This window comes from Mustela erminea, chromosome 2, assembly GCF_009829155.1.
Source record: "Mustela erminea isolate mMusErm1 chromosome 2, mMusErm1.Pri, whole genome shotgun sequence".
Classification (NCBI taxonomy): domain Eukaryota; kingdom Metazoa; phylum Chordata; class Mammalia; order Carnivora; family Mustelidae; genus Mustela; species Mustela erminea.
Genome location: NC_045615.1, coordinates 137763715 through 137777502, shown reverse-complemented (window position 1 = coordinate 137777502; position 13788 = coordinate 137763715). Strand labels below are relative to the sequence as shown.

The following is a 13788-nucleotide window of genomic DNA, read 5'->3' as shown; positions in this document are numbered from 1 at the left end:
AGTTCTTTATGTATTTTATATATTAGCTCTTTATCAGATGTGTGGTTTTACAAATCATTTTTCCTATTCTGTAGTTACCCTTTTTATTTTGTTGATTGTTTCCTTTGCTGTGCAAAGGTTTTTATTCTAATGTTGACTAATTATCTATTTTTTTTTAAAGATTTTATTTATTTATTTATCTGACAGAGATCACAAGCAGGCAGAGAGGCAGGCAGAGAGAGAGAGGAGGAAGCAGGCTCCCTGCTGAGCAGAGAGCCGGATGCGGGACTCAATCCCAGGACCCTGAGATCATGACCTGAGCTGAAGGCAGCGGCTTAACCCACTGAACCACCCAGGCGCCCTCTATTTTTGGTTTTGTTGCTTGTGCTTTTGGTGTCATATCCAAAAATTCACCAGTGAAGCCATCTGGCGCCAGGCTTTTCCTTTGCAAGACTGTTTTAAAGATTGCATTACATGACTGGGGCAAAGGACTCTGTATGGTACATGTGATATAGATAACATTCATTATTGTTATTATGCTCAGTGATGGTAAAGAACATCTCTGTCATTTTGAAAGTTGTGAACTAAGCATCTTCCTCTTTTTCTGAACTTTCAAAACTGATGAAAATCGAATGCCTACATGAGTGTGGCAGACTACATCTGTCCAAACAGACCATATCTGGGTGAAAGCAATTCTGATAATTTTAGGCTTATGATATTGACATTATCGTGGTAGGTTTGTGTCACCCCTGAAGGAAAGATTCTGACGCTCCTATCTTTTGGGCAAAGAATGCTGTTGACCATGACGTGAAGTAATAATGAGGTATCCCTATAGCAAGATGGGGGCAAATTGGGGAACTTCAGAAGAGACTCTTGGGCGCCTGGGTGGCTCAGTGGGTTAAGCCGCTGCCTTCGGCTCAGGTCATGATCTCAGGGTCCTGGGATCTAGTCCCGCATCGGGCTCTCTGCTCAGCGGGGAGCCTGCTTCCCTCTCTCTCTCTCTGCCTGCCTCTCCATCTACTTGTGATTTCTCTCTGTCAGATAAATAAATAAAATCTTAAAAAAAAAAAAAGAAGAGACTCTTAAAATGCATTCAGCAGGAATAATCTCATATAAGTGGAATTGCCACATGCAGAGAATAGAATGCTAGAAATGTCAGGAAAAAAATGCATCTTAGCCCATACATTGTGGCATTAAAAATATTACCATGTTTTCCTCCTGAGAAATACTATGTCTTTTTCCCAAACTGTTTTCTTGAATTTTGTGCTCTTAAAGAATAGGCAAGAAAATATAATTTAAATAATTCAGAATTATATTTGACCAATTCCATATGACATATCACAATATACTGGAAACATTATAAAAGACAAGGTGAACTATGTTACACATGGCTGTTTTGTTCTGCTTTGTTTTGTTTTTTTGGCTGAGATTGGGATGACCAATTACTGAGCAAAGCTGTTGGGTGAAACATCGGTTACCTATCATTTTGATTATCGTGTGTTATTAAATTCACCTAATGAGAACCTGGATTAAGGACTTCAAGAGATGTTGTCATTATCAATAAGAAAATCTGACAGTTTAATAAGAATAGAAATGGGAGGGGAAGAAAGTAGTTTGACCTTCTTAGTCTTCGTTTAGGGATGACAGTTGGCAGTTATATAATCGTGCCTTAATTGCACATATGACTTTCTGACCTCTCTTTCTACTCATTTTTTCAAATATATGTTGGAGACATTTCCACAGGAATAAACTGAATTTATAAAAAGACATTCCCACCTTCTGTAAATGTTGACTGGGTTATATTAAATTTAACGTAAGCAGAATTTATATTTTTCTACTTTATAAAACTTTGTAACTAATACACCATTGAAATGTTGTTTTCCAGGCTGCCAGAAATTGCCTAGTTAATGAGGCCGGAATTGTAAAAGTATCAGATTTTGGAATGGCCAGGTAAGGCTGAGTCTTTGTAAATATTTTCTATAAATTTCAGGTTTAATTAATATGTACCTCTGAAGGTACTTAGAAAGCCTGATTTTTTGGGGGGTTTTTTTTGCAGTTTGTGTCAACTTCTTTTTCTGAAGCTTATTGAAGAGCTGTTTTTAAACCACATTTTTTGTGATATTAGCAAAATATTTGTAGTATCCATCATTTTCATAGGAAGGCTAATTGATTTTTCTGCTTTTTAGTGTGTTTTTGATGGAAGGCAGTAAAATAAATTAGATTATATTTGGAAAAGATTCCTTGCTGAACCGATCTGTTTTACTGTTATTGTGAGCTTTTTCCTAGGTGACAAATTGTTGGGAAATTATGACTGCTTTATGCTTTATTATGAGGCATCAGATGATAGTCACATCAGCTTGTAGAATCAATAAACATGGGGGCGGGGGGTGGTGCCTGGGTGGCTCAGTCATTAAGCATCTGCCTTCAGCTCAGGTCATGACCTCAGGGTCCTGGGATCAAGCCCCACATGGGGTCTCTGCTCAGCAGAAGCCTGCTTCTCCCTCTCCTACTCCTGTGTTCACTCTCTTGCTGTGTCTCTCTCTGTCAAATAAATAAATAAAATCTTAAAAATCTTAGAAAAAAAAGAATCAATAAGCATGGGAGTAATCTTCAGTGATGAAGTATAAAGGAAATCTTGTTAGCGGTTCTGAAATAAATAAATTCATTAAAAAACCGAGTATACATCGTGATGTTAGTTATACTGTCCACTAGGTGGGAGTATAGCCTGTTAAAGATTCTACTTTCATTTCTCCCTGGCCTGGGTTAGATTTCTGGAGTCTTTTGTTTTCACAGAAATACGTTTAGGGGTAAAGTTCTTAGAATACCCAGTCTGTTGTGGTTTTATTCTCTTAATTTTTGTAATTTTAATAGAGTGTTAGATAAGACCTTTAAAAAGTATTGTTTGTCCTTTCCCTCCTCTGCGTCCATTCACTCATCCGTATGTCCATCCTTAAAAATATGAGGTGCTGGGGTGTCTGGGTGGCTCAGTCGGTTAAGCTTCGGCCTTCGGCTCAGGTCATGATCTCAGGTCCTGGGATCGAGCCCTGACTCGGGCTGTTTGCTCAGCGGGGAGCCTGCTTCCCCTTCTCTCTCTCTGCCTGCCTTTCTGCCTACTGGTGATCTCTGTCTGTCAAATAAATAAATAAAATCTTAAAAAAAAAAATGAGGTGCCTACTATGTACCAGGGTGTTAGGTTGAATGACAGCAGGAATAAGGCATATGAGCCCCCGCCGTACACAGCTCATATTCAGGAAGAGAGAGAGAAAGACCTGAGAGCATCACAAAGAGAAAAACAAAGTGATGTGACCGAGCGGCAGTCAGTGTACCAAAGCCTCAGGCCCACAATACTTTTTTTGTTCAGCTTGTGAGCCAACAATGGTTTTCCAATTTTTTTTTTCTTTAAGATTTGATTTTTTTGAGAGAGAGAGAGAGACAGGGCAACCGAGATAGCAAGAGAAAGCTCAAGGAGGGAGGAGAGGGAGAAGCCGACTCCCCTCTGAGCAGGGAGCCCAAAGTGGAGCTTGATCCCATAACCCTAGAATCATGACCTGAGCCAAAGGGTGTCGCTTAACTGACAAAGCCACCCAGGTGCCCCTGGTTTTCCAATTTTTAAATGGTTGGCAAAAAGTAAAAGAATTTTAGGACACATGAAAAATATCTGAAATTTGGGGTGCCTGGGTGGCTCAGTCGTTAAGCATCTGCCTTTGGCTCAGGTCATGACCCTAGAGTCCCGCGAGCGGGGGCCACATCGGGCTCCCTGCTCTGCAGGGAGCCTGCTTCTCCCCCTCCTGATCTCCTCTCTCGGTGTCTCTTTCTCTCTGTCAAATAAGTAAATAAAGTCTTAAAAAAAATCAAATTCAAATGTCTGTGTCTGTAAATACTGGGACACAGCCTCACTCATGATGTGTTATCTATGGCCGCTTTCACACAATGAAGGCAGATTTGGACAGTGGTGACGGAGTATATGGCCTGAAAAGTAGATCATCTTGTCCTTATTGATCATCTCGTCCTTTACAGACAAAATGTGCTCCCCCCTGAGCTAGAGGTCATGTGGGGCTGGGGAGGTGGGTAGGCTCTGAGTGATGGCACAGACGGGGTGATGCTCGCTACGTCCGGGGCTCTGGAAGACATCTTGGAGACTGGGATATTTGGATAGAGACCTGAAAGCCCGAAGCAACCAACGAGGTGGAGATCTGAGGATAAAATATCCCAGGGGGAAAAAACAGTGGGTATAAAAGCCTGAAATCTGGGACAAGCCCGGGTCACCTCAGCACCAGGTCACACAGGCTGGGTTTAGCTTATCATGAGAGCAGGACTGCTGCCTTCAGAGCAGAACTTACCCCGTGCTCTTCATGTGCTTTTTGTGAAGACTTTCCTCTGACAGGCAGTCCTCCCATTTCCCATGCTGGGTTTTTACACATCTGGCTTTCAGAAAATCTGTGCTTCTGCCTCAGCCCCTCTGGAACACTCAGACCCCCTGATGGACAGGCACGTTGATCCCACTCACAGTGGCTTGTTCCCATGCATCAGGGAAGTTGGTGCAATTATATGGCTGCGTTCTCACAGCTTTTAGAAATTAGCTTTGGGCGCCTGTGTGGCTCAGTGGGTTAAAGCCTCTGCCTTCGGCTCAGGTCATGATTCCAGGATCTTGGGATCGAGCCCCACATCGGGCTCTCTGCTCCTTGGGGAGCCTGCTTTCTCCTCTCTCTCTCTGCCTGCCTCTCTGCCTACTTGTGATCTCTGTCTGTCAAATAAATAAATAAAATCTTAAAAAAAAAAAAAAGAAATTAGCTTTATGTGTTCATATACTACGTAAGCACATTCCTCTTGTAAATACGTACGGAGCACATTACAGAAAGGGCTGCCGTCTCCATCTCTACCTCCCGGATCCAGGGTCCTCCCCAGAGGTAGTCAAAGTTCTCAGGCTGTGTGTGTCCTTCCAGAAGGACGTAAGTGTGTGTGCATAGCAAAAATTACAGAGTATCGTTTTGAGTGTGGGTGTGTGCGCGCGCGCGTGAGAGAGGGATGTCATGGTATATAAATCCATACTCCTCCATTTACCTCTGTCATTGTGCAATTTGCTTTTTTCACTTGCTGTGGGTTTAACTTGTACCCCGTGTACTCATGGGGGCCGAGAGCACATGTGCCTCCAAACACTCTGCACCACTTCCTTTAGAGCAGCTCTGCTTTAGATGTTTTACGTGTGGGGCCTTTGGGTTACATTTTGTTTAAAGAACAGAATTGCTTACCAAAAAAAAAAAAAAAACAACAAAAACCTTAGCCAACTCTTTTATTGTGTCCTGCCTCTATTGCCTCATAAAAAAGAAAAACACACAGAAAACGGAAGTGCAGCTACGAATGTTACCATGTATCCCTCTCAAGCTGAGAGGAAGATGGAAATCACCAGGCGTGGCCACGGAGGCAAACATTTAGCTTCAACCGGATGCTCGTTGGACTTCAGTCAACTGTGTTTTTGATTCTAAGAGGGGGGGAAAGAAGGTAAAGAACATGTAGATCGTAACCCAGAGGTGTAAACCTGTGGTGTGTCTTCCTTTAGGTATGTTCTGGACGATCAATACACAAGTTCTTCCGGCGCAAAATTTCCAGTGAAGTGGTGTCCACCTGAGGTGTTTAACTACAGTCGCTTTAGTAGCAAATCAGATGTCTGGTCATTTGGTAAGAACACGGTCCATTTTCCCCCAGCTCTAATCTGAACCATAAGTGGATGCATCCTTTGGTGATCCTTTATCCTTTTCTAGGTGTTTTAATGTGGGAAATATTCACTGAAGGCAAAATGCCTTTCGAGAAAAACACCAACTACGAAGTGGTAACCATGGTTACGCGGGGCCACCGACTCTACAGGCCGAAGCTGGCATCCAAACATGTGTACGAGGTGATGCTGAGATGTTGGCAGGAGGTAAAGAAAAAAATGTTGTGCTTTCCTTCTGAATCTTGAAAACACTTAGGGATCTGGGCTTGGTGGATTAATCATGCGTGGTCTCTACAGCCTAGGGAGTTAGTGCATGTGTTACACGATTTCAAACTAGGTAGAACACCAGCCCTCTCAAGTCAGTTCCAAATAATGGGAAGAAAAAAGTGAAGAAGCGGAAAATGATAATAATTAGGATCATAAATTCAGGCTGCAGTCCCTCTCCCAAGCGGAAGTCCTGTCACGGTTGCCTGAGTCCGGGATGCGGGGAATGAGTCCTGAGAAGCAGCTCTTCTCTCACTGGACTACTTGTAGTGTTGAATTATTATGCTTTCACCAGAGGGGGTTTCTTTCACCAAACCTCAACTTCCCCCAGATCTCTTGACTCACAGTCTTTGGAAGTTTTCCTTCCTGGTGTATTGAAATGGCACCTTGTAGAAAAGATGAGACACCATAATAATTTTTGAAAGATAATAATATTAGCTCACGTATATTGTGTGATAGGCACTGTACTAAGTGCTTTAGATATACTTATCAAAACAACCTTTAGAGGTGCAGAGATTTTTACTATAACCACTTTGTGGATGAGGAGACCAGGGCTCCTGAAGTTGGCACTTGCCCAAGGCCATGTTGCTACAGAGAAGCAGAGCCCATGCTCTTGGTCCCTTGCTGTAATGTCTCCAAAGGAACACTGATTGGGGTGGGAGAGGCCTGAGGAGGAAGTGTTGCTGGGGGTAGGAGAGGACAGTGTGAGAAAGGCAAGGCAGTGGTAATGAGTGTGGTGTGTGTACAGGAGGGTAGAGATTGGTCTGATGGAGCAGAGAGCCCATGTGAGGATTTTGTGGGAAATGAGATAGAGTAGCAAGAGGATGGGAGAGGGCAGGTTATAGAGGGCACTGCAAATTAGCAAGACTTGATTTTGCAGGCAATAAAGAGCCCTGTTAGATTCTTGAATGGAGACACAAAAGGAATGTTGTGGAAAGGTGTGTCCACCAACAGTACATGTAGGGGAGGGTAGACCCATTTGGAGACACCCAAGTGTTCAAGTCCCAAAACAAGGAGTGCCTTGCACTTGTGTGCTATGTTATGTGAGTTTGAATGTGAGAAATTATTTTGGGGTTAGATTCTGGAACCCACAGCTTCTCTTTGATTTTCAATTATAGAAACCAGAGGGAAGGCCTTCCTTTGAAGATTTGCTGCGTACAATAGATGAACTAGTCGAGTATGAAGAAACTTCTGGAAGATGAGTGGTGTTTTGACCCATGGCTTACAGATTCCACAGCATGAGGAAGAAATGGCACTTTGCAGCTAACTTCTAATTTATTTAGCACTTGGACATATAGACAGTTTTACTTACAAAGTGGAAAAACCTAAAGCATTTGCATCTAGACCAGTCCTAGCTCTGGGACTGAATCTTTTAGGTTATGGAAATGTTGCCTGAGAGATGGTGATTAAAAACACTCACTTTTTTCCATCCCACAAATATTTGAGTGTCCACCACGTGCTAGATACGATGCCCAGACCCCAAGGTTTTCCCATTTTAAGGGTGTATATGGGGCCATGTTGGCTGATGTCTGTGGAAGGTCAGGATATTTGGGAAGGGAAAGGGAATTAGAGCCTTTTTCCTGCAACCTTTCTCTTTCCTTTGGCTTCTACAGAAATCTGGGCCTGAGGCATTGTCTAGAATGTGGGTTCTGGATGAATCAGAAACCCATCTTGGATAAGTACCCCTCTTCTGTTTTGAAAACATCTGTTTTTCAAGACTGCCATTAGTATTACATTAAAAAATATTTGTATGCTGTATATATTGTAAATATATATAATATATAAAGGTATATATTTATAAGAAACGTGTTGTCTTTTATTTAAAAATTTTAATTCGGTAACGTATGGACTTACCTTTTTAGGACTAGGGACTATGCCTTGCAGCTGTCAGTTTCTCTTCCCCTGGAGATCAAATATTCCTTACTGAAGAAAAGAAAGTCTGGACCTTTCTACCATTAATGCCTCCTGCCACATAGGCAGGCATGTTTGGGAGTGCCTGTCTAATTTCAACCCCCAACCAAGCCTATGTTTGGGTGGAGTGAACCTGCCCATGTTATCCATCACTAATTGGTGTTAGGTAAAAATGGAACTGGGGCAGGGCGCCTGGGTGCCTCAGTCGATTATAAGCATTCACTTTCGGCTCAGGTCATAATCCCAGGATGCTGGGATCGAGTCCCACATTATGCTTCCTGCCCAGCAGGGTGTCTACCTCTCCTTCTCTGCTTCTCCCCCAACTCATACTTTTCTATCTCTTGCTCTCAAATAAATAAATAATAATAAAAAAGATTGAACTAGAAGCCATTAATGACTTTCTACATCTTCAGAATCTGCCCCAAGACACAGATGCTGTGAGTGAGGGTGCTGGGCTCTGGGGCAGAATGGTGAGGTGACATTCACAACAGAGCCCGCCCCCACTGCAAGCAAGACCCAGGGGCAAGCGCAAATTCTGGCAGAGACCAGGACAAATGGAGAGCCTGGTGTGTAGAGCTGTCTCCAGATGGGGTTCTGGAGATCTGGTTGGACTTGGGTTCCTGGATCCGTGAGATTGTTTGGAAGAGCCTCACGGTAGACCCTATGTTCAAGTTTATTTGAGTGCGTTTCTGACCGTTCTGACGATCTCTGACCAAGACACCAGGCTGAGCTGGAAACTTCATTTCTCATGAGCCCAGAAGAAACAGTCTCTGTTATCGATATGACAGGCCATGTATTGCCGCACACCTTTTTTTGTTTTTGGAGTTTTATGTTTTTGATAATATGAGGGTAGAAAGCTGAGGCACATACAACACAGGGCCTTACTGTAGGAGTTGAAGCTGCTCTGGGCACTACCATGGTGTCCCCCGGGCCACAGGTGCCGTGGGAACGCAGAGCTGTCCAGCTGGCTGCCCTGAGCGGTGCCTCCCTAGGACCCTGGAGAACCATCTCTTTCCTTCTGGTCTGTCCATCCACGGAAAGCTATCTTCTATCTTTCCTTCTCCTCCTTATAATGAAAAAGAACAAAACAAAACAAAAACCCACCTTGAGTCTCGTCACAGTCTGTTTGCCACTTTCCTCCTCATCTTCCTGTTTAACCGTACTCCCATCTGACACGCACCCCCCACTTTTAACCGAACTGTAGCTCCTTCAAGGAGTTGGCCATACTCGTCATACTTGAGGGTGAGTGCTGTCGATTAGATCTTTCTTCTTCACCTGGACTCCTCCCACACCCCCGTCCTGTCCCATACTTCCCTTTTCACCTGGAGCAGCCGTATTCCAAGTGCTGGGGGTGCTGAAGAAACGTGAGGACCAAGTACAGTTCTTGTACTCATCGTTGCGCGCACTTCTAATGTGGAGAACAAGACGGTTGCTCCCTGGCAACATTTGGGAACATCTCCTTCAAAAGAATCTTTACATTTTTCACCCAAATGTAGCAGAAGGCTTTGTACAAAAGCACAAGGAAGGCAAAAAGTGAAGTAAAAATAGAAGAATCCACCCAGAACGCTTCAAGAGATCTTAATCTATAAAGCAGGAAGTAGGAAGGGCAACGTGCACATGCTATGTGCCCATTAGAATTGTTCCCTTTAGTTTTGATTTTTGATTATATTTTCCAAAGGGATGACGTGAAACTCCTAGGTACATTTTTTAAAAAAATCTATGTTGCATTTGTATTTCTCAGCCAGGGCTCAGTCACCTTTGAGGTATATTATTGAATTGGCTTTCTATCCCCACAGGAAAAAAAAAATGAAGTTTCCATAATATGGTCCTTGAAGTGTCAGTCCTGAGTAGGAGGACAGAACATTCTAGACTTTATACTCCAATACCTAGAATCGAATTCTGCTTCTACCACTGTGTCCCTCGTCCTATCTGTGGGTCGGTTTCCTTCTCTGTCCAGAGAGGGCAGTTTGATTAAATGATTTTTGAGGTCTCTTGCATGAAAATTTTGTGACTTCTTGAAACTGGCGTTTGCTGGAGTCACCCACACAGTTTGGAATGAGGAACCAAGGGCAGCCGCCCTCAGAGATCTGGATGGAGATTACGGAGCTTGCTTATATAGGCCATTGGGTTGTCATTCACACACTTCTCTGAGGTTTTTAGAACAGGAAAATAGGTGGGGTTAACTCTGCTCGTGAGAAACACCTCGGGCGAGCTATGATTTCAGTTAAAAGATGTGTTTTTGTGACTGGAGCGTCGCTGAAGAACTGAAGGCTGTTTGGTGTGCTCCCTGCAGAGTCACAGCCATGATTCTTTCCACCTGTAAGTAAGATGGCTTCGTCCTTCCCCTCCAGGGCTGGTTCTGGGCATGTTACTTAACTCTTGATCGCCAGAGGATGGCACGATGCTTGTGCAACTTTCAGGAGAGTTTCCCCAGGTGTTGTGATGGGCTTTTGTGTGTTATTCAAACCACCATTGTAGTGATGTAATGTTGGCAAATGCTCAGCATGGAGAAGGCAAAGGGAAACAAAACAATGTCCTTAATTCTGTGTGTGCATGGAAATGCAGTTTGAAAAGTGTGTGTCTGTAGGGCCATACAGAATGTGAAGAGTGCCTAGCTGAAGGCTGGGAGACCCAAGTTTCAGCTTCTGGATTTGCTTGGTGATTAACCTTTGGCCACTTCTTGTGTCAGGTCCATCTCTGTAAAATGGTACCCTGTCTCTGTCCACCTGCCAGCAAGAGAGCATAAACACTAGCTAAAAATGACACGTCCTTCATGATCTTAATTTTGGAGTTGCTCTGGAGCACTGTTAAGGTCCATGTACAGTTTTGAAAATGCTTATTAATTCAGCTCTATGAGGGCCTTATACACAAAATATCGTTAGAACGCAAGGAAGGAAAATACTGTCTTTGAATTTAATTCTGGATGACTAGAGGACCCAGCTTTAGCAAAGCCCAGTCATATCAGATTAAAGCCATCAAAGACGAGCTAACAAAGTTTTTTGCATTTCTGATTTTTCAGTGGCAAAAGGAAACACTGGTGGCAATCTGTCAATGTCACCTGCTCAAGCCACATCACCTCCCAGGACCCAACGCTTGATGGTAGAATCTGTAAAAAATAAACCAGGCTATTCCAGTTGTACTGACCTGAATATATAACTTACAGTCTTGATCCCCTCATAGACGAAATGGGGCTGCCCGTTATCAGAAATACAGATTTAACCAGAGCCAAGCAGAAAGAGCTAAGAAGCAACATTTTGTGTCTCCCACCACCCCCTGATGGTAGAACGAAGGTGAGCGGCGTCTTAATCACCTTTTTATTAAAAGCTGTGTGAGCATCTGTACCTCATTTCTCCTGAGGTTAGAACCAGAGAAAAGACTGTAAATTTTAACAGGAAAGATTTGGTTATATATATAAAATAAATAAGAGGAGGGTTGAGACAGGATTAGTTTGCCCAAGGTATTAGATGAGAGACTCCCTTTCAGCGGGGCTATTGTGAGGGTTCTTCTGGCTGGCCTGGAAGGGCATGGATTTGATGAACATTCACCATCTCTTCCAGCTTCTGGTAATTTGTTCCATGTAACTATCCCTTGTTTATTTCTGCCGTAAACCCCCCTGTAGACATGGCTCTATTTGCTTCTGGGTAAAACACTTAAGTGTTTACCGTTGATGAAAGAAAACCAAGAGATGCCTCCAGGTGTATTCCTGCTCATCAAAAAGTGTCTGTATGTGTTTGCCAAGCCAGAGTCATTTGCCAAGTATGTTTGTTGTTTTAAGAGCTGTCATAGAAGTCTCGCCTGATAGGCTGCTGTAGCAGAGGAGAGCATGGAGAAGGTGAGATATTGGTCGGACTGCGTGGTGGGGAGAGCCTGAGCGAGGTATTAGAGCGCTGCTCCCGTGAAGCTTAATTTGTGAAACATCACTGGGTATGATCAAGGTTCCTACCCACTAACTGTGGTCCTGAGGACAGACCCAGCCCAGTAGAGTTATTTAGAGGACCAAGCCCAGGGAGAACGAGGAGTTTGGGAAACTCCCCTCTTCCTTCCCCCCTACCTCATTTTCACCTGATTTCTCTGCCTTTCTTTTCTTCCCAACTTATGAAGTAGAAGGGGGGGGAAATGATGTATATGAATGATTCTTAAATCTTAGTGCGCCTGAAGCATGGATGGGATACTGACAAAAATGGTCGATTTCCAGACTCCCCTCCCTATAGATCTGGGGGTCAGGTACGCACACCTGATCACATGGCCTTTCTAGGGCCCCTACGTTTGAAAACCCCTCTCATTCCTTGTATTTGATTTCTACACCAACCCTACTAAGTTACTATTTCTGTCTTTACTATTTTTTAAGATTTTTTAAAAATTTATTTGACAGAAATCACAAGTAGGCAGAGAAGCAGGCAGAGAGAGAGAGAGAGAGAGAGAGGAGGAAGCAGCTTCTCTGCTGAGCAGAGAGCCTGACGTAGGGTTCCTTTCGAGGACCCTGGGATCATGACTTGAGCCGAAGGCGGAGGCTTAACCCACTGAGCCACCCAGATGCCCCTTTACTATTGTTATTAATATGAAGATAAAGAGGGAAGCTGCATAGCGACCTCTAAGATGGCCCCAGTGGTGTCCGCCTCCCAGTATTCACCCCCTTATGCAATCCCTCTCCTCGGGTCTGAATCGGACCTAGTAACTCACTTCTCATGAGTAGAAGGTGATAAAAGTGGTAGAGTGTCTTCTCCGAGGTGAGATTGTCTAAGGATGGTGCCTCTGACTTCGTGCTCCTGGGCTGTGTCTTGGGTGATTGGCTGCCAGGCCGTGAGCGTTCTCAGGCGGCCTGAGGAGGATCCCCGTCATGAGGAATGAATGTTGGCACCATGGCTTGCTGACAGCCATGAAAGCAAACGTGGAAGTGGATCGACTCAACTTGACTCCAGTTTCATGAACTTCGTGAATTTCTCCACCTTTAACTCTAAGCACCCACCGAAGCCATGCCTGGGCTCCCGACCCACAGAAACGGTGAGATAATAACGATTTGTTTCCAACAACAGATGATGAATTCGGCGGCCAAAGCAGGAAGAACCATTGGACCAAAATCAAACATGGCCACTTCTACTATTATTTTGCCTCTTGTTGGAGTTGTTCCCCTTGACCAAACATAGAGAATTTCCTCATGTTACCATGAACACTAGCAGATCTGTCTTTTGTTTTTAAACAACTTTGATCCGCCTGTTACTGCCTAAAGTCTGTCGTAATAATGATACCGGGGATGACGACGTCTGTGAGTTTCCATGTCTCCCAGCATGCTGAGATGCCCCCGGCTGTTCCTCCGCGAAGCCCACTGGCCAGTGTCATCTGTGCACTTCCTGCAACTGAGGGTCAGTGGACTCCGCTTCCGGCACAAGCGCCAACCCCGTCAGCAGTTCCTGTGGCTGAGCACTTCATATCACGAGCTGGCTCCATGTCTTGAGTGTGATATTTGTGAACTCGTCACGAATTCGGAGGTCACAGACATCAGTCTTCTAGAAAATTCTGCTCTGAGACCTGGGGGCAGAACAGAGTTGTCTGCAAGACACCCCGTCTGCCTCACATCAGCTCATTCCTGGGGGAAAAAAAATCAATCTTCTTACACAGAGCAAACAATGGCTTCAAGATGCAGGAATATTTGGTGCCTTCGGGGGTGCCCTGGCCAGGATGGGATCAGATGTGCGGTCTTCAGAGAGGCTCTGCCTTCCCTCATCCTTTATACGCCCTGGACACCATCACCCCTGCTGCCCAGAATCCCACCCAGCTTCTGAGGCTTCTAGAGTCTCCTCACTCCTTCCCCACAGGGCCCCCTCAGGCCCCAGCCTGGCCAAGTACCCCCAAATGTATCAGTTGACTGTCCCAGGAGCTGGGAACTTGTGTTCTGTTAGGATCCCCTAGAAGTAGCTCTTCCTCTT

General features: G+C 44.3%; 1 protein-coding gene and 1 long non-coding RNA gene across 7 annotated transcripts in view; one reads left to right on the top strand and one right to left on the bottom strand.

The window, feature by feature from the left end:
• The window catches only part of TEC (tec protein tyrosine kinase), a 140295-nt gene extending 132571 nt beyond the window's left edge, over window positions 1-7724 (top strand). For 5 of the 6 annotated variants that reach the window (XM_032334243.1, XM_032334242.1, XM_032334240.1 and 2 more), the window contains 4 exons: window positions 1865-1929; window positions 5537-5655; window positions 5739-5896; window positions 7072-7724. In XM_032334243.1, coding sequence (XP_032190134.1) covers window positions 1865-1929; window positions 5537-5655; window positions 5739-5896; window positions 7072-7155 — 426 coding nt within the window. In that variant the 3' untranslated portion in view covers window positions 7156-7724. Of the gene's footprint in view, window positions 1-1864; window positions 1930-2035; window positions 2428-5536; window positions 5656-5738; window positions 5897-7071 lie in introns of those variants that run through there. The other variant, XM_032334244.1, reaches the window with a different exon arrangement.
• Window positions 7725-8188: 464 nt separating this feature from the next.
• Window positions 8189-12902, bottom strand: LOC116585061. Its single transcript, XR_004283450.1, has 3 exons — window positions 12533-12902; window positions 9187-10590; window positions 8189-8930 (listed from the first exon to the last, which is right to left on the bottom strand). It is a non-coding gene; the product is annotated as an uncharacterized LOC116585061 (long non-coding RNA).
• Window positions 12903-13788: the final 886 nt, after the last annotated feature.